Source organism: Pelodiscus sinensis, chromosome 2, assembly GCF_052426305.1.
Source record: "Pelodiscus sinensis isolate ZL-2025 chromosome 2, ASM5242630v1, whole genome shotgun sequence".
In the NCBI taxonomy this organism is placed as follows: domain Eukaryota; kingdom Metazoa; phylum Chordata; order Testudines; family Trionychidae; genus Pelodiscus; species Pelodiscus sinensis.
In genome coordinates, this window is record NC_143053.1 from 71,480,607 (window position 1) to 71,505,089 (window position 24,483).

At 43.2% G+C, this 24,483-nt stretch overlaps 1 protein-coding gene, 1 long non-coding RNA gene and 1 other non-coding gene across 4 annotated transcripts in view; 1 reads left to right on the forward strand and 2 right to left on the reverse strand.

The window, feature by feature from the left end:
• Positions 1–11,390: 11,390 nt before the first annotated feature.
• TRNAA-AGC (transfer RNA alanine (anticodon AGC)) lies at positions 11,391–11,463 on the reverse strand. The gene has a single exon. It is a non-coding gene; the product is annotated as a tRNA-Ala (tRNA).
• A 565-nt stretch (positions 11,464–12,028) lies between these two features.
• LOC112547034 (uncharacterized) lies at positions 12,029–20,713 on the forward strand. The gene is made up of 3 exons (XR_003090777.3): positions 12,029–12,233; positions 17,812–17,934; positions 18,540–20,713. It is a non-coding gene; the product is annotated as an uncharacterized LOC112547034 (long non-coding RNA).
• Positions 15,482–24,483, reverse strand: part of LOC106732544 (uncharacterized) — a 52,737-nt gene continuing 43,735 nt past the window's right edge. The window contains exons 10-11 of one of the 2 annotated variants that reach the window (XM_025188451.3): positions 21,203–21,345; positions 15,482–16,717 (exon numbers count right to left, since the gene is read on the reverse strand). In XM_025188451.3, coding sequence (XP_025044236.3) covers positions 16,694–16,717; positions 21,203–21,345 — 167 coding nt within the window. In that variant the 3' untranslated portion in view covers positions 15,482–16,693. Of the gene's footprint in view, positions 16,718–21,202; positions 21,346–24,483 lie in introns of those variants that run through there. The other variant, XM_089776263.1, reaches the window with a different exon arrangement.

The following is a 24,483-nucleotide window of genomic DNA, read 5'->3' on the forward strand; positions in this document are numbered from 1 at the left end:
CATGACTATAGTTTAAGGGAAAATTCTGGCCTCAGTGGAACAGCAATCAAGCTAAACTACGGGGAAGGATGCCTAAAGAATGGGATAGAAAATACCACCAAACATGTCAAGTCATTGAAGTCATGATACACCACATTTACTGATCTCAGTTCTGGTTCACCCAGTCAAATAATGCAGCATTCCTGGAGAGGGTTCAGAAATAGGTGTCACTAATTTGTAGAATATATTATGATCAAGGCCAAGAGCTTACTAAGATCAGATACTAATATGAGTAACAAAGGATTTAAAAAAAAGGAGTGGGGGGAGGGTCAAAGTTATTCAATTTTTAACTTTATTCTTTAGACCATAAACCAACCTGTGATTGTTAGGAAGAAACTTCTGTGGTTATTTCAAGTTGTCTACAACATGTTTTCTTGTACTTGTCCTTTAAGCATCTGGTACTGGTCTTGATCAAAAATTACATAGAACTAAATTGATGACCAGATCAATGGCAGTTACTTTGTTTAGCTTGTTTTCATTATTCTGTCTTCCTGGAGAAACCTGTTTTGTATACAACTTGAATTAAAATGAATACATTAAGGCTACGTCTACACTGTGGAGCACCTGCAGGATACCTCCGGTATTTTGAAAGAGCTATTCTGCTTCTTAAGAGCAAGCCAGTTATATCGAAATATAATGGGATCACTATTCCAACATCCCTGTAAACCTCATTGCGAGGGTTAAGGGATGTTTTGGAATAATGCTGTATTTCGAAATTTGGTGCTGTGTAGACCGTGCCAAATTTCAAAATAAGCTATTTTGAAATTACTTCAAAATAAGCTACACAATTTGCATAGCACAAATTGTGTAGCTTATTTTGAGCTACAGGTGCAGTGTAGGCACACCCCCAGATAGCATCTGCTTAGAACCTAAAGCTATATTTACCTACAACCAATTTAAAATGCATTTTGGAACTGCCCCCTAAAAAAAATACTGCCAGTCAATTTTCTTGCCCTGAAATTACATACAAAAGACTAATGATAGAGTATTTCTGAATTCTTGAAGTTCAGCTCCCTTTCAATTCACCTGCATTCCCCCCACTCTTCATTTGCTGCTCTTTTTGTGTTGTTCAAAAACAGCAAATGTGGTTTATAGTATTTCCTTGGGAAAATTATGTTGGAGCCTAATCAAGCTGTCAGAAACCTTTTTCTGATACTCAGCTTATGATTTCATCTTCCCATCATTCACAATCCATGTACTAGTCTAAAATCATTCCTCTCTAATCTTTATGGTTACAGAAAATATCTTTAAATACAATTTACTACTTCTTCCTTCTAAATAGCAAGTATTCATTCATCTGTTAGAGTTGCATTTTTGAGGTAAGGAATTTTCTTTAAAACCATCAGTTTAATTCTTTATGGTTTTGCTTATATTCAAGCAACTGGGAAAATCTTTGGAGTATGGGAATAGATCACTGCATGCTACTATGAGGTGCTTTTAAAGTTTCTACATGGTCTTGAACATAAGTATCAGATCTGTTAGAAGAATTTTTCCTTGGTACATAAATTGGTGACATCTGCTTACATGTGAACACAAACAGATGGGTGAGATCCTCTCTAATTCCACTTTGTAGTTGTATCAAACTAGTTACTAGACACATTTTGGAATTATATTTGAAATTATTGAAGGTTTCTTTTTATAGGATTATATCTTTCCTTATGTGAACTCACTTTTTCACATCTCAGCCATCAATCCTAAAAATGTACAGTACGAAGGAAAAAAGTTGGGAAGAAAAAGGCATAAGTATCTCCCCAAATGCTCTTTCTGCTCATGTTAAGGAATATTATTTTTAATTAATCCAGTGTTCACATCAATTTGTTAAAATGTGTTTAAGCTACTCTTCCATGGGAACAATTCTAATTAAACCTAGCGGTGAATGGAATACACAGCAATGAGAGAGCAGTCCCGGGAGACAGCTTTGATTGTGACAATCTTGTGCCCCTCTGAGATGAAAGAGGGCCACTCAGGCATCCCCCTGACTAGCCTAGATTGACCCTTGCTGCACAGCATATGGCCACTACGTTGTCTTAGTGCTAAAGGGAAAAAAAGCAGTTTAAAAGTGGAATGGGACAGCACATGTTTCCACACTCCTGGCATGGAATCATTTCACGGACGGGGATAAACAGGGAACTAATGGAAATAAGTATGTCATGAGATTGATTCAACACAGTGGCGTAGCCAGACAGGCCCACTTGAGTGGGCCCCAGCTTCGGCATGGTGGACAAGAATAGGAGTGCGGGGGAGCAGGTCAGGAGGGATGGGATGGTAAACCTGGCCCCACTCCCTAGATGGAGCGCTGGGAGGGAGTGGAGTAAGCCCCAGCTCCATGCTCCAATCCCGCTCCCAGACTGTGGAGTGCTGGTTGGGCTAGAGGAGAGTGGGCCTTGGTGCAAAATGGGTGGGCCATGATCTACTCAGGCTCATCTGTGGCTCTGCCCCTGGAACAACAATGTAGTATAAACAGAAAAATGTCACTGAACAACAATATGTTAGGGTCATTGACTTGCTCCTGTGCTACTGCAGTCAGTGGCAGTTTTGTTACTGACCCCACTCGTAACAAGATTATATATTTTAATTGAGAGCCAAGCACCTGACTCCTTGTACCTATACATAGATTAAGATCTCAAGCCACCTTCACAAAGCTCCCGGATGCATGGCTGTGGAGATCATGGGGGAATGCAATCTAATGTCTCAGAAGGCCCTGTTACACTTGAGGTTAGTGCTGAGAAGAGGCACTGAATATGAAGTAGCTGTGCAGGAAAAAGACTGGATCAGACCTTCCACAGTATTTTTGTTTTCTTACATTTTCAGGTAGAAAGTGAATTTTGTGTTTTCAGAAGTCCATAGCTGCCAGGGGGTCTGCCATCTGAATATAGTGCCATGGATTAAAAACTTTTGTGCAGATGTTTCTGACCTTGCAAGAGTAAAGACCACATGATCCAGTACATGCACACTCTCACACACCCTGTACAGTTTACTCATAGGAATTACCACCGTGGCTTAGCACTGTGGTCCATCTTATCAAGTATCCTGTAACCAATCAATTAATTACATGGTCAGTTCCAGCAGCCAGCCAGGAGCCATGCACAGAATTCCCTGAGCCCTTTCAGTCAACCAGGATCATCTCTTCTTCCCCCTACTCCATTTCAGCAGCAGATTGAATTTACACGAGTCCCCCACAGCTCCTTTTATGCAAGTCTGATGTGCCCCAAATGGCTGTACTGTGCAGTCTCTTTTCTGATTGGCTGCATTGTATGCAACCACTCTAGGCAGCTTGAAAGCCCTTCTCCATTGCCCTTTCCTGGGGTAAAGTAGGGCGGTGAGGCTTCTAGCAGGGGCCCTTAGGGCCTATTCCACCTGGTCACACTCCCATAACTTGGAAGCCCCAATTTTCCTGTGGTAGGTATCAAGTAGCCAGACTGCCAACGACTATGGAATTGATTATCATATTGAGTTACCTATCAAACATATCCATCTTAATTGGAAAATACTTTGGAACACATGTCTCTACCTATTTGGCGAGCTATGTGGCTGAATGTTTCAGAAGAAATCTTGTAAATAAATAAAATGTCTCCTCCTCATGTCAGAAAAACCCTCTTGCGCAATGCCGTTCTTCCTGAAAAGTAATAGGTGTAACGGCATTGCGCAAGAAGGGGCAGTGTAGACTCTCCTTCTTGCCCAAGAGCCTCTTCTGAAAAAAATGGTAGCTCATTAGGTATGGAAATGAGGCTCGGCGATATTCCATGCTTAGCCTCATTTGCATATTACTTGCGCAAGAAGCCACAACTGTAGACACAGCCTTAGAGTTTTAGCTTGTTGCCCATGATATCTAACTGCCATTTACATAAAATCAATAGCAGAGACCTTCAGGCACTGTAAGAAAACAGTGTAATGAATGGAGTTAGTCAAATATATACATTAAACAGTGGTAGAGACAATATTATATGTAGCTTTATAAGAAAATATAAAGGAATTTTTGCTTTTTGTATTTCTCTCTGCTGATGCAGCATTTCAGAAAGCTGAAATAGTTTCACAGTTGTGTAAACCATACAACCTCATTTGTGTGTCTTAGGGCTATCCCAAAGGAAGCTTGGGGCAACTCCCCATCTGCCATGGGCCCTGCCCTGCTTCCCTGCCCCCTACTTCATTCCTTCACCCAAGTCCCACCCCTGCTCTGCTCATATCCTGCCCCTGCTCCACTTCTTTGCCCCCTTCCCCATCAATGCGAGCCAGAGGATGATGAGGGCCTGGCATGGGGCAGCAGCAGGGATCGGTCCCAGCCCCCACCACACATATTGCAGCAGCACGTAACTATGTCATGATAAAAAAGAAAGATTTTGTTTTAAATAAAGCTAATATTTAAAGTGTTTATTTTGTTTTACTGATTTTCAGCTTTAGAATCAATAATCCAGTCAGTCTGCATACATGCAAATATCCCACTCTACTTACCTCTCACATGCTAAGTGAGCATACTACCTTTTGAGCTACTTCCCCTTTTCTCACGGATACTCTAAATCAGTTTGTATCCAGAAAACTGTGTGCTTATCCAGTGTACAAAATTCTACTGTAAAAAAATCTACCTTTTTATTTAGCTTTCAACAGTAGCTATTACAGGTTTTTAATATTCTTTATAATTGTAGTATTTAATATTTCATTTTGGAATTAAAGCATAGGACAGAACAGAGGAAAAAAAGGTTTTCAGGATATGCATAATTATTTAAAGAGATCTGATTAAGTTTTATAGTTATTTTTATTAAATAATCAATGGGACAAATTGTTTTGTATTAACTCAATTTTCAATAACAAAAATCAAGTAATAAATTTTATTCTACTATCTCTGTATATGAGCCTTCTTAAGATAAACTAAAAGTAATTGCAGTTTCTTCTGTTTGTTGCACATACAAGCTGAGAAAGAAGAATTGCAAATTAAAACACAAAACATCACATACAATTTATACTGTAGCACAGTGGTTCTCAAACTTTTTGACCCTTGGACCACATGGCTCAATGCAACCGTTTCCGTGAACCACCAGTTGCTAATGGAAACTCACCGTTAATTACATAATTACGTCTGAGCCATTTTGCTAGTGCTGCAGCTATGGAGAAGGGTTTAATTTAAATTATTACACAGATTAAGCATTTTAACGGTTTTAGGTGTTTTTATCAAACTTCATTTAAAATAAAGTAAAATATTAATTTATATCCAACACAAAAGATTTCAATGTTTTCTTTATTTATGGCAGGGCTGAGGAACCTTTTTTGGATTGGAGGCCACTGACCCATAGAAAAATAAGCTGGAGACCACACAAGTGAGATGCTAAAAAGCTCCTCCAAACCCCCCCCCCCCCCATTGATGTGGCCCCCACCTAAGACACCTCACTCCTCTGGTGCTCCAGCCCCACCGGGCGAGGGGAAGAACAGGGAAAACCGAGGTTCAGGGCTTCCCATAGGCCAGATTTACTTTCTGGGGTGCCAGGGTTAATGGATTTTGTGGACCTCCTTGGGCTCTGCGATGGGGACAAAAATAAGTGGTTCAGTGTGCAGATAGGGCCACTAGCAAATGGGATAAGGATGGGGGTGCAGGATCTGGGCAAGAGGTCGGGTAGAAGAGGGGATGAGAGTGCAAGGTCTAGGTGGGAGATAGGGTGATGAAGCAGGCTGGGAGTAGAGTGTCTGGCCAGGGGGAAGGGTGCAGGGCAAGGGAGAGTGTAGGAGCAAGCTGGGGGTGTGGGCTCTTGGTAGAGGGCTAGGGAGTGAGCCGGATCAGGGTGCATGGGTTTGGACATATATGGGGGCGCTTACCTGAATTCATATCCCCATTGCTCCCAAGTACAGCCACCCTGCTGCTCCCATTGCGGGTTAACGGGAACAGTGGGGAAAGCCTCTGGACAGCGTGTCAATGTGCTGCAGTTCCTCCAGCGGGGTGTGGAGGGGGAGAGCTCCCTCCTCTCCCACACAGCAGGAAGCCTGCGCTGCCACTTAAGCCTCATGAGTTCCAGCAGGTTACCCAGCACTACATTGATCTGGGGGCTGTCGACCGTGAGGCTCCATCGACAGCATGGTCTCCCCGCTACATGGGGAAAGGGGCTGGCACTGAGTTCAAGCCACAGGCCTCTTGGGAGGTGGCCGGAGACTATTAGTGGTCCATGGACTACACTTTGAGAACCACTGCTACAGTGTAAAGAAAAAGGGTTTGTAATTCATTGCTATTTGCTCCCTTTCAAAAAGAGAATGTGGGCATCAATCCCACTACCTCTCACATTTTAAAGAAGCACTCAACCAATTTGACTAATTCCCCCTTTCTAGTAACTGCAAAGTAGGTTATTAACCAATGTGTTTTTTTTAGCATTTGTCCTGAAACACCATTTAGCACTAGCAATGACTCTCACAAAGCCATTCAGACTAAAAAAGAACACAGTTAGTTTAAATAGTGCAGCGTTTGTGTCTTCTTTGAGGGCATGGCTACACTTACAGAGGGCTTTGTAGCAATTAGACCCCAGGGCTCTCTCTAGACTGCATCCCTTTTCCGTAAAAGGGATGCAAATTAGACATATCGCAATTGCAAATGAAGCAGGAATTTAAATTCCCCCTGCTTCCTTAGCATAAAAATAGCTGCCGCTTTTTTCCGGCTTGGAGTTTTGCTGGAAAAAAGCACCAGTCTAGACGCGGATCTTTCGGAAAATAAAGCCTTTTCTGAAAGATTCCTTATTTCTCTTAAAATAAGGGATAAGGGATCTTTTGGAAAAGGCTTTATTTTCCGAAGATCTGCGTCTAGACTGGCGTTTTTTTCCGGCAAAGCTCCGAGCCGGAAAAAAGCGGCAGCCATTTTTATGCAAATGAAGCGGGGGGATTTAAATCCCCGGTTTATTTGCAATTGCAAAGTGTCTAATTTGCATCCCTTTTACAGAAAAGGGATACAGTCTAGACACAGCCCAGGAGTTGAATTAGCAGATCTAGTGAAGATCCACTAAATTGACTGCTGATCATAGACTCATAGGCTACGTCTAGACTACATTCCTTTTTCGGAAAAGGGATGTAAATTAGACGTATCGCAATTGCTAATGAAGCAGGGATTTAAATCTCCCCCGCTTCATTAGCATAAAAATGGCTGCCGCTTTTTTTCCGCACGGAGCTTTGCCGGAAAAAAAACGCCAGTCTAGACGCAGATCTTCGGAAAATAAAGCCTTTTCCAAAAGATCCCTTATTCCTTATTTTAAGAGAAATAAGGAATCTTTCAGAAAAGGCTTTATTTTCCGCAGGATCAGCCTTTTCTGAAAGATCCCTTGAAATAAGGGATAAGGGATCTTTCGGAAAAGGCTTTATTTTCCGCAAGATCAGCGTCTAGACTGGCGCTTTTTTCCGGCAAAGCTCCGTGCAGAAAAAAAGCGGCAGCCATTTTAATGCTAATGAAGCGGGGGAGATTTAAATCCCCGCTTCATTAGCAATTGCGATACGTCTAATTTACATCCCTTTTCCGAAAAAGGGATGTAGTCTAGACATAGCCATAGACTTTAAGGTCAGAAGGGACCATTATGATCATCTAGTCTAACCCCCTACACAATGCAGGCCAGAGAATCTCACCCCCACTCCTGGAATAATCCTCCCACCTATATCTCAGATATTGAAGTCCTCAAATGATGGTTTGAAGACCCCACAATGCAGAGAATCCACCAGCAAGTGATCAGTGCCCCATGCTACAGAGGAAGGCGAAAAACCTCCAGACAATCTACCCTGGAGAAAAATTCCTTCTGGACCCCAAATATGGCTATCAGCTGAAGCCTGAACATGTGGGCAAGACTCACCAGCCAAACACCTAGGAAAAAGTTCTCTACAGTAACTCCTATCATCCCATCATTGACCTATTTACCACCGATAGTGAAAGATCAATTAGTTGCCAAGATCATGCTATCCCATCAGACCATCCCCTTCATAAACACATCTAGTTTAATCTTGAAGCCAGATAGGTCTTTTGCACCTACTACTTCCTTTGGAAGGCTGTTCCAGAACTTCACTCCTCTAATGGTTAGAAACCTTTGTCTAATTTCGAGTCTAAACTTCCTGATAGCCAGTTTATATCCATTTGTTCTTGTGTCCACATTGATATTGAGCTTAAATAATTCCTCCCCCTCCCTGGTATTTATCCCTCTAATACATTTCAAGAGAGCAATCATGTCTCCCCTCAGCCCTCTTTTGGTTAAGGTAAAAAGCCAAGCTCCTTGAGTCTCCTTTCATAAGACAGGTTTTCCATTCCTTGGATCATCCTAGTGGTCCTTCTTTGTACCTGATCCAGTCTGAATTCATCATTCTCTCATTGACTCCAGTACTCCACCAGAATGAGAAGTGAAAGAGAAGCTGATGAGTGTTTGTTTTGTCAATCCTCCGCTATGGAGACCCTCTGGTAACTCGACTTAAGGATGTCAACTCCAGCTATGGGATGCATGTTGCTGGAACTGCATAAATTAGATCGATTTTACCCTGTAGTGTAGATCTGCCATGAGATGTTGTGTGATCAATGTGATCAGCTCTGATGTTCACCTACTCTCATATTTTCCTGTGTTAAGTTAATTTTTCCATGTTAAATCATAAATGCTCTTATGTTTACTAGAAAGCAGAGCTGATCATTCTCATTGAAAACCATGCTTTACTTCCAGAAATCTTGACAGCATTGCTTTAAACGGTCGCTTCAGCTCTGAGTTAACCAGCATGAATCTTATTGTTAGAGTAAAACACCATGGGCAGTGGGTGAAAGTAGGGCTGGAGGAGGCAAGCCCCTAACCCTGCTCCTTCTGCCCAGGCCCCACTCCCCACGGGAGCCAAGCCGCACCCCTCCCCCCCTCCAGCATCACAAGGAGGTGGGCAGTGCATGGTCCTAACCTCCCCAGCCCTGGAGCATGGGGAGGGTGGGCGGCGTGTAAGGAGAGAGGAGGGCAAGCAGCCCAGCCTCCCTGTCCCCGGAGCACAGGGAGGGAGGAGGACATGCAGCCCCAGAGGGAGGAGGGTGGGCGGCGCGCAGCCCCAGCCTCTCCAGCCCCAGAGCAGCACTCCACTCCCAGTACGCCTACAGCAAGTGTTGCGTGGGTGGGGTTTGGGAAGGCAATGCCTTTCCCTGGCTAGTATACCCACCACTCATGTAAAACCCAATGTAACAGCTAGTATCACTAAGTTAATATTATTTGATCAATAGGAGCAAAATCTGCAACTACCATCAATCAGTCTTCTCAGTTACTAACATTACAAGACCATAAGAGGTTTTCTCTTTTTGATAATTAATGTGTCAATTACAGTGATTGCACAAGAAAACTTCCTTCTATTTAAAAAAATTATGCCAGTTTGAAAGGTATTCTATATATCTAAGATAGAGAATAGTACAAGCACACATTTAATGGGTTAAAACTCTGCTGAGTGGTCTCAAAATATAACTGTAAATGAGAGATCATCAAGTGGGTATGTTTTCATTGGAGTCCCACAGAGATCAGTTCTTGGGCCTACGCTGCTTAATATTTTTATCAGTGACCTGGAAGAAAACACAATCATCACTGAAAATTTGCAGATGAGACAAAAACTGGGGGAGTGGTTGATAATGACTGTGAGCAATTAAAATTTTGATAAACTGGACATAAACAAACAATATGCATTTTAATACGGATAACTGTAAATGGATGCATTTAGGAACAGAGAATGTAAGCCATACTTATAGGATGGGTGGGAGACTATCCTGGAAAGCAGAGATTCTGGCTATGTCTACACTACACTTGTTTTTCGGAAAAAGTTACGCAAATTGCACTTCACAATTTGCGTGGGTTTTTTTGGGAGAGGCTTTTCTGAAATTTGGCCCGTCTACACTGGGCCAAATTTTGGAAAAACCTCCTCTTTCGGAAGAGCCTTTTTTCCTCGTGAAATGAGGTTTACGAAGCTTCCGAAAGAGCGCGTCTGCGCTTCTGCAAAAAATGTCGGAAGAGCAGATGCCTTCCCTGGACGCGGTGGAGTTTTTCTGGGATACCAACTCCGTAAAATAGACATAGCCACTGAAAAAAATTGGGGATTGTGGTGAATAATCAGCTGAATGTGAAGTCTTAGTATTAGATATGAAAAAGCTCACATTCTATGACAACTGAACACATATATGACTATGTCTATACTGGCAGCATCTTGAGCAAGAACTCTTTTGTGGAAGAGTTCTTGTGCAAAAACTCTTCCTCAAGAGAGCATCTACACTGGCATGTGCTTTTGCACAAGAGATGTGCTTTTGTGCAAGAGCATCCATGGCAGTGCAGTTGCCCTCTTGCGCAAGAAAGCTCTAATGTCCATTTTAACCATAGGGGCTTCTTGCGCAAGAAATTCATGTTGCCTGTCTACACTGGCCTCTTCCGGAAGAGTTCTTGCGCAAGAAGGCTTCTTCCTGAGAGGGAGCGTCAGAGTTCTTGAGCAAGGAGCCCTGATTTTCTACAGTACAATGTCAGTTTACTTGCGCAAGAACGGTTTACTTGTGGCCAGTGTAGACAGGTGGCATGTTTTTGCACAAGAGCGGCCATTTTTGTGCAAGAATGTGCCAGTGTAGACACAGCCATAGTGTATTAAAGAGAAAAATAGCGTTAGTGTTGCCTCGTTAATAGAATGTTAAAGGTGATTTTATGGCCACCAATTTCTCCTGAATTGTCACAAGCTTCCTGTTCCCCTTGCTTTTCCACGCTATAAAGAGACGCATGACATAGCCCTCTTCCCTAACCATATTTGCAAATGGGATGGGATGCGATGGGATACTTGGAAACCTAATTAAAATATCATTCTTGACATAGACTTTATAAAAATAATATTTATACCTACTATAACCTATTATGCCTCAACTCTGCTGTATTGCCTTATCTTTGTATTGCACAAATTCTTTCAATACTTATGAACGAAAATACTTATGAAAGAAAATAATTCGTGCTGTCAAAATTATGTTCATTTTCAATAAATAGTAAAAAAAATATTCAGTTATATTATGCACATTCCTTTCTTAACATGTGGTAGATTAATTTAATATGTACATTTATTTCCCTTACAAAAATGTTACAAGCAGGATGTGTCTAGATTTTAAAAATAAAATAATAGTAAATGTTTAGAGGGGTGAAATATCAGAGACAAAAATCACAAGAAACAAGTGGGAACTCAATTGTCAAGAATTACCTTCTCTTTTGTGCATGCAGATGTGATAATCTTCAAGAAAACAGAACATTATAAAACTAGCTTTCCCACAAAACTCCCTCAATCACTTTCTAAAATTAGAAAGTAGCTCAAAAAGTAACTGACGATATGCATATTCTTGACAATTGAAAGAAATTGTCTCCAGTTTTAAGTAAAAAAACTACTGGAGAATGCGGGCATCGATCCCGCTACCTCTCGCATGCTAAGCGAGCGCTCTACCATTTGAGCTAATTCCCCATGTTGCAAATGGGTTCAACTATCTGCAACTCACTCTTTTCTAACTCCTTGTTTCTTGACTCAGTGGAAATTATATTACGATCTGATCTGCCACCACAAGCTCCTGACTTTCAAGCACAAGCTAATTCAGAACGAAACATTCTGCTTTGCAACTAAGGGTAAAACTACGTCGCTCAAATGTTATCTGAAAGGTAGGGGGAATAAAACACCGTTTCCTTGGCACAGTAGACTCCAATCAGATTTATTTTAGGACAGTTTCTGAGCTCTTTACAAGCAAATAAAAAATCGCTTTTCATCTTTTTAATCCAAGTTTTGCCTGTGTCAATGTCTCAGCATCTGTTTACAAATGATCTAACTGGATAACAGACCTTTTCAAAGAGGCCCGAGGATCCAAATGAGCAGTACACTCATCTGTAGAACTGAACAGTTATATTGTATCGTGTTGTTGTTTAAAATCCCCAATATAATTATCTCAACAGATTTGACATAAAAGTAATTAACGGGGTACACCAGAGGTGAAAGTAAACCGGTTTGACCCAAAGTGGCCGACTGGCGGCGAGGCCTTAATCCTGACACCCCACCCCCACTCCCCGCAGCAGGCAGCCAGGACCCTGGCACAAAGGGCTGGCAGGAAAGCTCCTAGTACACGGGGCAGGCAGCCAGGACCCAGACGCACGGGGCTGGCAGGAGAGACCCAGATGCGCGTAGCCGGCAGCCGGGACTTCAGTGAGTGGGGCCAACAGGAAAGCCCGGGGCACGCAGGACCGGTGGTATGTAGAAAGCTGCTGCCTATGAGACTCTGCTATTTAGGGGCACTGAACACGCTGGGACCCCGGCCCCCAGGGCCAGCTGGAGAGTCTCGGGGGGGCAGGGCTGGCTGGAGAGCACGGGGCATGCGGGCCGGTGGTTTGTAGAGAGCTGCCAGGACCTCAGGCGCTGAGCCAGGGTTGTGGAGATGCTGTAGCATCCCATTCACACCTAGCTCCCTTCCCGTGCATAACAGCACTGCCCCCACACCTCCCATTTGACTGGGAACAGGAGAGCAGGACATGGTCATCAACGGGGACTGCCCCAGCCCTGAGCCACCCATCTCATATTCCACCCTACATGCACCCCAAACCCCTGCACTGATTTCTGCACTCCATCCCACAAGCCTCCAACTCCCTGCCCTTAGCCACTCACACACACCTCCTGAGCTCCCCCATGCCCTGATTCCTGCCCCCCACTTCAATCCTCTGCCCTGTGCACCCCATACTTACATTTTGTACAGGTATTGTATTGTCTGTCATATTGCAACCCCACCCCAATCCCTGCCCTGAGTCCCCCCTCGCCCTTCCCCAAGGGGGAGCAGGTTGTGATAGGACAATGCTTGTAAGAAATGTAAATTACTTTCATCCCTGGGCTACAAAGAAATTTCCCCAATATAACAGGAATCTCTGGGTGGCAACAAGCCAGCCAAATCACTCTAATATCCTCCACAGCCACTAATGTAGTATGTATGGCTGGGGAAAATGAGCATGATTGTACTGCTCCGAAGTCTTCCTGCTCACTTCAGTGCCTCTTTGGGCCTGTGGACAGTCAGGTGTGAATTACACAAAAGGTAAAATCAGCTCCCGCCCAGTCTCATAACTGAGTTGAAAAAGTACCTTCATTTTTCCCTTGAGTCCTGAGCTTCCCACAGCTTGGGTGACCCCAAGAATTGAGGCCACTGTGGTTACCTAAGAAAATTCTTTTTTATTATGCTACAAGTTTGTTAATGCAATTGGCCTTACACAGCAGGAGTTCTCCCCCCCCCCCCAAAAAAAAAGGTTACTCACTATGAGGGCTGTTCCCCACTCTGGCACACCAAGTGCAGACGATGGGGACCTGCAAAGACCTTAAATGCCTTGTCTCTATAGGTTCTGCTTACAAAAACTCCCTAGAATCACAGATTTACTGACTTTGTTGGGGGGGGGGGGAGGGAAGGAAGGGGGGGGAGAGTAGCTGCCACCACCAAGTGAAACAAAAGAAAACCCCTTTCCTCTTGAACACAGGAAAAAAGCACTTGGACTTCTTCCAAAGTGGTATCCCCAAGCTCCTTTACCACAAGAGAGCTTGAAAAACAAAGAGAAAACAAACTGCAGTTTCTGGTAGCTGACCTCTCAGTCTGAGGCGCATGTACATACACACCCACCCATCTTCCTGTTAATTTCCAGGTCACAAGAGTCAAATCATCACCTTAAAGAAGTGAATTTTATCAACAAAACAAAAGATATACTTGATAAAGCACAGCTGATTGCTAGGTGTTACAAGCAACTAAGTAAAACAAATTCAAACACAGAGAACATCTCTAGGAACAACTCTTGGGGTATGTCTACACTGCATGGCTATTTTGGGATATCGGAGGTATCCCAAAATAGCTACCCAGTGTCTACACAAGTCACCTGTTATTTCAAAATATTTTTCTAAATAATGGGTGCGCTATTTCACTATCCCAGTAAACCTTGTTGCACGAGGGATAAGAGATAGCTCAAAATAGAGTTTTATTTTGCAATTTGAAATTTGGTGCTGTGTATACACACACGTTGTGTATCTTATTTCGAGTTTAAGGTGCTGTGTAGATGCACCCTTAGATAGTGAATGGAGGAGGGACGCATGGATTCACGTAGAGAAGTTCAAACCAAACCCCCAAAATAAAGAAAATTACCCTAATTGCGACTAACTACACATTTCCCTTTACTCACGATCCGCGCTGATTCACACTTCAAGGTCCAGTTACTCCCTTGTCCAATATTTCTTATAGGCATGATAATTCTGGTTCCTGCCTCTGCTCTCTACAGCCCTGACTTAGAAAATACAAAGGAAGAACAGACCAGGTGGCTATACCCTATTCAAATTTCAGCACTTATCCTCATTGGTTCTTCTAGCCCCCTGCCAACAACACCCTTTCTAGCTACCTGAGTTTAACCCCTTAGTCACCGGGTGCTGGCCAGCACTTCTCTTATCAGGCAATAGGCCTTACACAGCAGGGAGTCCCCCCCAAAAACGAATAATTAGCAGTCCTAAATTGCAAGGATGTAGATGAGTAGGTTTTGCATCTCAATATATCCACCCTTTTCCAGTCCTTGTCATAGTGCGTCAACTTGATGTGGGTCTGTTTGCCCCCGGTGTGAACTGCTTTGACCACAAAGGAGTTAGGGGCTGGATGAGTAAACAGGAACTCTGCCTCTTTGGCTGGAACATAATATTTCTTATCAGCTCTTTTGGATGCTGGAAATATGGAGGATGGACTCTGCCAGATGATCGTAGCTGGATCCAGGAAGGCCTCATTTATGGGGAAGGCTATCATGGATAAGTCAGAGGCATGAAGAATATCTGTAAGTTTATGCTGGACTTCAGGAACTTCTACTAGGGAGATGTCCAGCAAATCAGCAACACTTTTGAATAAGTCATGGAAGGACTTGAAGTCATCCCCAGCTGCTGGTGGTGGGGGCATTATTGACTTGGCGTGCGAGGAGAAAGACAGGTGAGAAGGGGGGAGAGTGTCCTCCTCTTGGGTCTCAACCAGGTCTTCTATACATTGTGTGGGGAGAAGGTCAGCAAATGGTACACAACTATAAAAATAATATAGCTGGATCAATGTACCTTGAGCTGAGCTTGGTGCCATCTCCATAGCAGGAGGTCAATGGGAGAAACGCTTCTGTCAACTTCCCTTACTCCTTGTGACAGAGAGGAATACTGGTGCTGAGGGGTGCGCCCTCAGTGTTTGATTTAGTGAGTCTTTACAAGACCCATTAAATTGAACCCTGGGAGATCGATCACCAGAGCATCGATCCTCCAGTAAATGGAGATGTGGCCTGAGTCTTGAGACCACCACCCCTGGAGTAAAAGGGTAATTAAGCCTCCCAACCCCATTCAGTCCTTAGCCTCCCTTCTGAGACTACCAGCAAAGGTGTCATTAATACCATTTGTGTAATGATTTTGGAGAAATATTCAATGCAATAATACAAATATAAATATTTATTACATTTATGTCTTCATAGGATTTAAAAAGATGTATAATTTTATATCAAAAATTCAAAAGCTACAGGCAAATAAAAAGCAAAGATTTACAAAAACTAAATGCTAACCTGTTCCATACATATTCTGCTTAGAAATCTTTTGGCTGCTTATACATCTATGTTTTCCTTCTGATGAAACCAATTTCTCTCATATATTATATTCATCAGTGTTATCATTCATCTTCTAAATATTGTGCTCTCTGAAAGTAATTTCTGTCATATCATCATACCAATGATCTCTAAATTAGGTCTCCAAGATTCTATACTCCTGAAGTATCAATCTCTTGAATAAACCAAGATAATTTCAATTCATCTTGAAAAGATTTTTGTAGTCCTAGTTAATGATGAAATCTCAGATAGCAAATATTTCATTTTCATATTGGACTCCTGGACACTTATTTAAATGTGGTCTACTGAAAAATGAGGAATGTTGGTAATATGGGAAATAGGATGGTAATTTTTCATATTATTTTGTAATATATTAGTACTAAGATATCCCTGATCAAGTATTACCAGTGTGATTACTCCTGGGAGAATTCTATGCCAAAAAAGTAAACATTTTGCACATATTTTAGAATTCTGAATATTTTGTCAAAATAACACTATATAATCATGCTAGTTTCAATTATTTTGGTAATTTATTTCAATATACCTGTCAGTAACTATGTCTGTAACAATACAAACAACCCCCCTCCCCAGTAGTAGAGAGATAAAGAAACCCATATGACAACCCTAAGCCTAGTTGCAGGGTGCCCCGCCCGGCAAGCCGTTCGCCCCCTCTCCCAGCCCAGATGTGCTCCCCCCAATGCAGATACTCACACCCACTAGTCTCCCGACCTTAGCTATGGGGTGATTCCTCTCATACCACTCCCCCCAGGCCCAGCTGCAAAGTACCCTCAAGACCCAGCCACTTGTACTCCTCCCACCCCAGAGCTCAGCTACACCCCTCCCAGTCCAGAGATTCACACACCCTACCCCTTTAGTGCCGAACTGCAGATGTAAGTGTTCTAAAAATATACGGAATCATAAATTAGTGAGTGAGTCAGAATTAAATTTGTTACATATGTCTTTCTTGTTGCATAATATTGCGCTTGAAGAGTTTCTGGCTAGTGTTTAAGAGTATTCATTATCAAAAATGGAGAAAGAATTAATACATTCAGAAGTGGGTGAGACTGTACATGCAGTTCTGCTCAGTGACGTGATGTTCCAGCTCTCTGAAAGAAAAGAAAAGAAAAGAAAAGGTCAGTCTCACAAAAGAGGCTTTCAAATGTCTCCCTTTTGTTTAGAGTTATAGGGCCTAACTATTCTCAAGGTGAGAATAGATAAACTCTGTTACTTGGATCCTAATCTCATAGGGTACATCTACACTTGACCCCTAGTTCGAACTAGGGAGGAAAATGAAGGCGACCGAAGTTGCTAATGAAGCGCAGGATTTAAATATCCTGCGCTTGATTAGCATAGTCGTGGCCGGTCGCCATGTTGGAAATTGACTAGCCCAATTTAACTTGCTGCGTATAGATGCGGTACGCTGAGAAAAACCCCTTAACTCGAATTAACTGGTACTCCTCATATGAGTTAATTTCAAGTTAAGGGGTTTTTCTCGGAGTACCGCATCTATATGCGGCAAGTTAAATCGGGCTAGTCAATTTCCAAAATGGCGACTGGCCGCGACTATGCTAATCAAGCGTGGGATATTTAAATCCCGCGCTTCATTAGCAACTTTGGTCGCCTTCATTTACCTCCCTAGTTTGAACTAGGGGGCAAGTGCAGACGTACCCATACTGATGTGCATTAGCCTTCTTTGTCATCAAGATAAATGGGACACTAAAACAAAGGGAAGGTGATGAGATGAAGCAAGGATGGAAGGGTATATATTGTTTAATTGTTGTGGATCTTTAGTTATTTCTCATTCAGAGTTTGTATAGGGATGGGAACTTTGCCAGCCCATTGTGCATGACACCTGTGAGGATGATGTCCACAAAAATAAAGCCTCAAGCTCCTTCTCTGCTTGACTCCTCTACCTCTTTGTTGTCAGCATCATCTATCCTCTCTGTTTTGACATTTGGGATTGTCTAGGCTAAACCTAAACCACTTGGACAGGCATTTTGCTAATTCAGAGGGTTTATTATTATTTCTATAGAAACTGTTGGTAAACTATGTGTTCTCTTAATATGTAAGAGGAGAAAGAACTTGTTTGCACTGACACCTTGATTCAAATCGTTTCCACTTATAACCATATGTTCATTGACAGTTGCTCTGCGGTTGCTTAATAATAATATATGTACTCCCGTGGAACATGACATTTCAGGTCCCAAGAGCCATTCAATAACCAGGCTTTGAGATGAAGTTTTTGAGGATCCAAATGGACGACACAATAGGAGCTAAGGCAGAAGCGGAAGTGTACATGGAAACAGACCAACGTGTGGAGAAAGTAAGAGTGCCATGTTTGTCATGTCCATGTGGAATTTATTAATATCAATCTGGATTAGGGATGTAATAGTGTAATTGATTAACCGATAAGCAAAAGTTTATAGATTAATGCTGTAGACTACACGCATTCCTTACCACCAGTAAATTTTTAGCAGACTGGCCAGCAACCTGGCTCAGTCCTAGCTTGTGCAGGATCCAGGACCTACCTCCACTGTGCCTTTGCATATAAAGTGTATTAGGAGCCAGGCGGGCAGGCAACCCAGCTCAGTTCCAGCTTGCGCTGGGTCCAGGAGCTTAGACCCTCATGCATGGGGCAACAGGCAGCCAGTCCGTGAGGGGAGCTGGTTTATAAACTGGCTCCCCTCATGGACCAGTTCCTGCCTGGCGCCCTGTGCTGCTGCCTCTGATACAGAGGCAACAGTGTAGAGTGGCAGGGGGCTCCTTGGGAGTAGGGCCAGGGCTCACTAGCTGCCAGCCTCCCCCCTGGGGACTACAGAATAGTCAAGTAACAGATAAGAATTCATGAGGTTACTCGACTATTCAATTAATTGATATGTAACATCCCTATTCTGGATCTATCCTGTTTTATCTGTCATTTCTCTCCAGCTGCTGACTGCACAGCTGCCCCCTGCTCTTCTAGAGTTCTTCTGCCCATGGTCAGGCCACTCACCACTTCCTGGTGAGTAGGTACTGGGTGCGGCTTGCAGACAGGGAGCGGGGTGGCCAGAAGATGAGGCTCGCTGCAGGAGCCAGTATGGAGTCTACGGGGGATAAGGGACCACCGGGTGATGCACAGAAGTCCTGCTCAGCATCTCCATCTAACTCCTCAATCTCTTCTAATTAAATCTGCCTTTCCTCAAGCACCAGCATTCAAGTTAAATAAAAAACGACTTCTACTATTTTTCATTCATACAATATTTCAGCTATATTATTAATTCAATAGGCTTATATATAGTGCCGCTATGATCAGGGTGAATGGTAATTTATGCTCCTATGAGGGAAAAAAAATATTTGAAGGGATGGGGATAAAGTAGAAAAGTCTATTGTATTATGACTAAGAAGAACTAACTACACCTAAAGGAAAGGGAAAAGGATTATTTTTAGTTGTGTGTGCACTGAAGGCTCTGACTCGACCCAACGGCCAAAGAGAAGGAACTGGGCTGGTGATGTTAGCTCAGTGCCAGTTAATCACCTGAAGCAGCACAATATGGGCACTGCACATGTGTGAGCTAACCGGGCACTGCTACCATAAATATTCTACTAGGAGAGCAGGAGCATGCAGACACTTACTGTGGAGCACCCACAGAGAAACCACTCTGAGAAAGAATCCACATATTTCCCCTCTTTTCCCACTGCCTCTAATATTCAGAACATTATCAGTGAGCATATTAATTGAACTCCAGTCTTTGCAGGATAGTGGGATTAGAACCCAAAAATATATATTTCCCTCTTTATAATTGGGATTAACTTTATTTTACTGTAATACTCTGAAATTACCCCATAGTCACTAATTTAAAATAGATTCTGTAGAACCAAATACTTATATAACCAGGATCTGAATCAATGCTTTCATTAGTCAACTGGAAAGGGAAAGAAATCCCAAGTGTGTTTATATAAATACAGTTTATCCCTACTTCACTTAGATGTATTAGATATTCAGCTGTTACAATGGTGTTTTGTTCATTGTAATCAACTTGGCTGGTGTTGGTTATAAGTTGTGTTAATACTAATTGCAATGTCTGTGATTATTGGGGGATTGCAAAAGAAGAAAGTCTGTGCTTAACCTGGCACACAATGTTTAAAGAATGAGATTCTGGGCATGTGTGTGTAAATACAGTTCACTAAATGTGCTTAGTTCTGCTAGATACTGAACTGTTACAATGGTGTTTTGCCCAATTTGGCTGTTGTATGGTCACAAATTGCGTTAACACTAAATGCAGAAATTGTGAGATATGATCACCAACGCTTGCAGTTACTGTGGGACTGAAGAAAAGTCAGACTGTGTTTAACTCAGTAAAAAGGAGAGACCCTGTCAGTGTAAATACATATAGATGGACAGAAGTTCCTCTTCCAAGGCCATATGAGATGAAGCTGGGGAGGGAGAACTCTGAGTCAGCAGATTACATGCCCTCCAGGCAGGAGCTGTAAAACTGGTTCAACCTGTTTCTCTCCCCGCCCCACCCTGTCAATGACAGAGCTAAAGAAAGGCTCTACAAGGAGTTTCTTTTAAATTTATTCCAGTGGATGCCAAAATCTCTTGTGGCTGGGCTGTGCTTTGGGCTAAGAGCTGAAATCACTGAGTGCTGAAATCACTAGGTTTGGCCCAGAGCCAAATCTACCAGAAGCCAGCAGAAGATGCAACAAGCAGCACAATGAGTAGCCAGCAGGGTGGGAGAGCAGAGGCAGCGAGGGGTGACGAATGGCCAGCAGAGCGGAGCCAAACAGCAGTGAGCAGGTGGATGGTGAGTGACCAGCAGAGTGAATAAGATGCCTCCTATCTCTCCCCCACTCAGGGTGGGAAGTGAACTCTGCAGATACCCCTCTGAATTCTGGGTCTGCCCTGACCAAGGGCAGCAACTGTGAGTGGGGTGCTAAGAAGGGTTGGGCATGTCACGGGGACATTTACATTGCTGGACTTAAGAACCTGAGAGGAAAAGGACATTGTCCAACCTACTTGAGCTGGGATGTTTACTCATGGTTTTAGTTATGAACTCTGTGGTGTTTTCCCAAACTAATGTCATGTTACTTCCCTCCCTTTTATTAAAGGTTTCTTTTCTACACTCAGGAACTGTGCTTGTGATAGGGGAAGCATTGCCTCTCAGAAGCGCCCAGGGGTGTTGTGTGAATTTCCCAGGTTCCTAGGTGGGGGCCTGAGCCAGTTCTGTGTTGGATGGATGGAGAGGAACCCCTCGATATTGAACCCTGCCCTGGCTGCTTCTGACATTACCTGGCAGAAGGGTTACACTTAAATGAAACTCAACTCATCAGCTTCCCATGATACATGAAATTCATGGCACAACACAGAAGATTTTAACTTTTTTTTGTATGGGGGAAGGGGCTTACACGCTAACTCAGATCTTAGCCATGATCAAAGAAACAGACATTAAAGATGGAGACCTATTAAATGCCCAATCCTGCACTCCTTGAAGTTGATGGATTGTATCCTACAGACAGTATATTCTTCAGTGCTTTAACCAGCCTAGTTTTACCACTAAGAAAACTGTCAAGTTTTACGGTATTTTTCCATAAGAGAAGGCCCCTATTCTCACCTGTCTGTCCTTAGAATTAGGGTTGAATTCCTTACTGCTCTTTTCCCACAGTATAGGTCTGTGTCTCACAGATTTCAGTCTCGCTCTCCTGTCCCGGCAGATTCGCAACGAGCGTGGGAGTGTGGCATAAGGACTATCAGACCCTAGCAAAGAGGAAAAATAGGAAAGGACTTAACAAGGGACAAAGGTTTGACTGAAATGCACATGTATGCACATTGAGATTGTTATAATCATAACCATCCACAGAAAGCAAAATTTAGGTTAAACACTAAGGAAAACTTCTTACACCTAAAGTAGTGATTCTCAATCCGCAGCCTGCAGGCCGCTTTCTACCCAATCAGCACAGAACTGCAGCCCATGTGACATCCACAGGGCCATACTAGGGATGTAACAGTGTAACCATTTAAACAGTTAACCAATAAGCATCAGTTATCAGTTTTTGTTATGGTTACATACCAACTCCTGGCCCTGCTCCAGGAGAACAGGCTGCCACTGCGCACTGGGCTCTTCAGCATAAAACTTATACTGCAGAGTGTGCAGCACAACTGGCTCTCTGGGAGTTGAGTCAGCAGCTGGGAGCCAGTGCACACTGGGAAATGGCTTATAAGCTTATACAATAACTGCTAGGATTTTAACAGTTAAATGTTACATTTTTAACCATTTTTTTACATCCCTAGGCCACAGAGATAGTGTTGGATGCAGCCAACATAACACATTGTGGACCATATATGTGCCCCAAAATGATAGACAGGTTGAGAATCACCATTCAAAGGGTAGTTAAGCATGAAACAAATTACCCAGGTTGTGGAATCCTGTCATCAGAAGTTTATAAGAACAAGTTAGACAAACAACAGACAGAGATAGTATCTAGATAATACCTAGTTTTGCCTCCATGCAGGAAACTGGATGAGATTTGCCTTCCAGTCCTACATTTTTATGATATTATTGTGGCAATGGGATTGGAAGGGTGGGGACAGCCTGCAAACATATTTCTAGTCTTCCAATAAGAGCACCCCATCCCTCAACAGTTTCTCTTTAATATGCTTTGCTGTTTTGGTGCTCCTTTGTTCTAGTGCAGTTCCATTTAAAAAATCATTGTTCTTCTTGTCAGATAAGCAGGGGCTACACTATTAGCAACACAAATACATCCCTTTCACCTTTTCTTTATCACATGTCCACAGTAAGAAGCATCACGCCCAATCCTCTCTTTATTACATTTTTTCTATGCCCTACACCTTTGCAGTGGAATTTGGGAACCTCAGAATCTGGCACACTTCAGAGTCTGAAGTACCCACTGATTTACTTAAGAAAAGCCTAGCAGAGACACAACTAGGCATAAGTTCCTACTTAAGAGAACATGGTAAAAACAGATTTAGATTTAAAGCACATCCATCCTCCTCCCTGCCACCGAGGCAATCAGAGAACTGGACACTAATACAATGACTATGAATCAAGGGAAAACAACTTTAGAAAAATGTTAAGGAGAAAAAAGGAGGAAAAGGAAATCTCTGGAAGTGGCACTGGAGCCCAGAAGCGAGGAGGAGAAAGCTGGAAGACCACTCAGTAGTGATGGAACAGGAGGAACAGTCACAACAACCAGGCACCTTCTGATAAACACTCTACTGACCTCAGTTTTCCATATGCCAAATCCAGTATTGTCAACTTCAAGAGATCAAACAATTAGTCAGATCCCCCAAAATCATGACATTGGTCCAAAAATCATTACTGTTTTAAGGGCTGTCAGTTGACCTGTGTTAATGCCTGTGATTAATGCCAGACAGGATTAACACATTAAAAAAATTAACAATCTCAGGCGTTAATGCTGCGCTGCTTCTTTGAAGTGATGCTCCTGCACTTCAAAGGGGCAGCACAAAAGGAACTGGGGATCAGCTGGAGTGCCCAGCTTATCCCTGGCTCCCTGTTGCAAAGCCCCTTTGAAGTACCATTCGGCATTTCAAAGAGGCTTTGCAACAGCAGAGCCGGAGATCAGTCCCCAGCTGATCCCCAGCTCCGTGTTGCAAAAGGCTTTGCAATGCAGCAGCAGGGATCAGCTGGGGACTCCCCTGGCCCCGCTGTTGCAAAGCCCCTTTGAATTGCCACTCTGGCATTTCAAAGGGGCTTTGCAATATGGAGCCAGGGATCAGCTGGAGTCCCCAGCTGATCCACAGCCCCGCTTGCGCTGCCCCTTTGAAGTGCCACTCCGCTGCCTTAAAGGGGCAGCGCTGCATGGAGCCCAGGGTCAGCTGGGGACTCCAGCTGTCCCCGGGCTCCGCCTTGTGCTGCCCTTTTGAAACGCTGTGGCAGTGCTCCAGCTGATCCTAGGCTCCATGCAGCGTTGCCCCGTTGAAACGCCGCCACAGCATTTCAAAGGGGAGTTGTACGCGATTAAATTTTATAATCACATGATTAATTGCGATTAAAATTTTTAATCACTTGACAGCCCTACTTTTTTTATAAAACAGATTATATTGTGTTTTTAGGTCAGTCTCTTGATTTCTGAACTCCTTCGCTCCTGCTCATCCCAAGAATGAGCACGTGACAAGTTGCCCACTTTCTTACATATACTGGACAACATGATTTTGATCCCCAGAATTGAAAGCCTCCTGCCCAGCAATTAATCCTGTCCTCCAGTCCAATGCATTTTTGTTCTCCACCCAGCTCCCCTCAGTTCAGCCTCCAGTCCTCACCAGTTCATCCCCGGCTACCTCATTAACTCCCACTGCCTTCAGCTCATTCTCCTAGTACTCCCCTCCTTCTGCTCAAAACCCATAACCAATACAGCCCCCCATTAGCTCCCACCGTACTCACTTCAGCCCCCTGAAACACTCAAGCCATAGTTTAGCCCTTCCAGCCCCAGCTCTGCCCCTCTTAGTGTACTTCTCCCTCCCTCAGCCTGGCGGGGCTGCAATGGGGTATTCTTTCCCACATTCCAGGCTGACAGCCAGAACCCCACCTCCAGAGGCTGACAGCTAGAGTTCTGCTGTCCAAATCTTGAAATTTGAAAATTCTATTGTGAGATCATGGATGAGACTTAATTTTACTTAGCAATCGCACCTCTCATGATAAATTTGTGAGAGCCAGCGTGTCTGCAAACCCTCCTGAAGTGTCAATCATTTCCAAACCCAAACTGAAAGTACTCCAGTTTCTAAACCTTCCATCCTCTTTCCTTCCATCAGCAAGCCTCATTTTCAGTCTAACCTACTTTTCCATATGCCGCACCAATGACAATATGGGCACCAAGAAAGAATTTTCTAATTTTCCATTTCAAAATATGGTCTGCT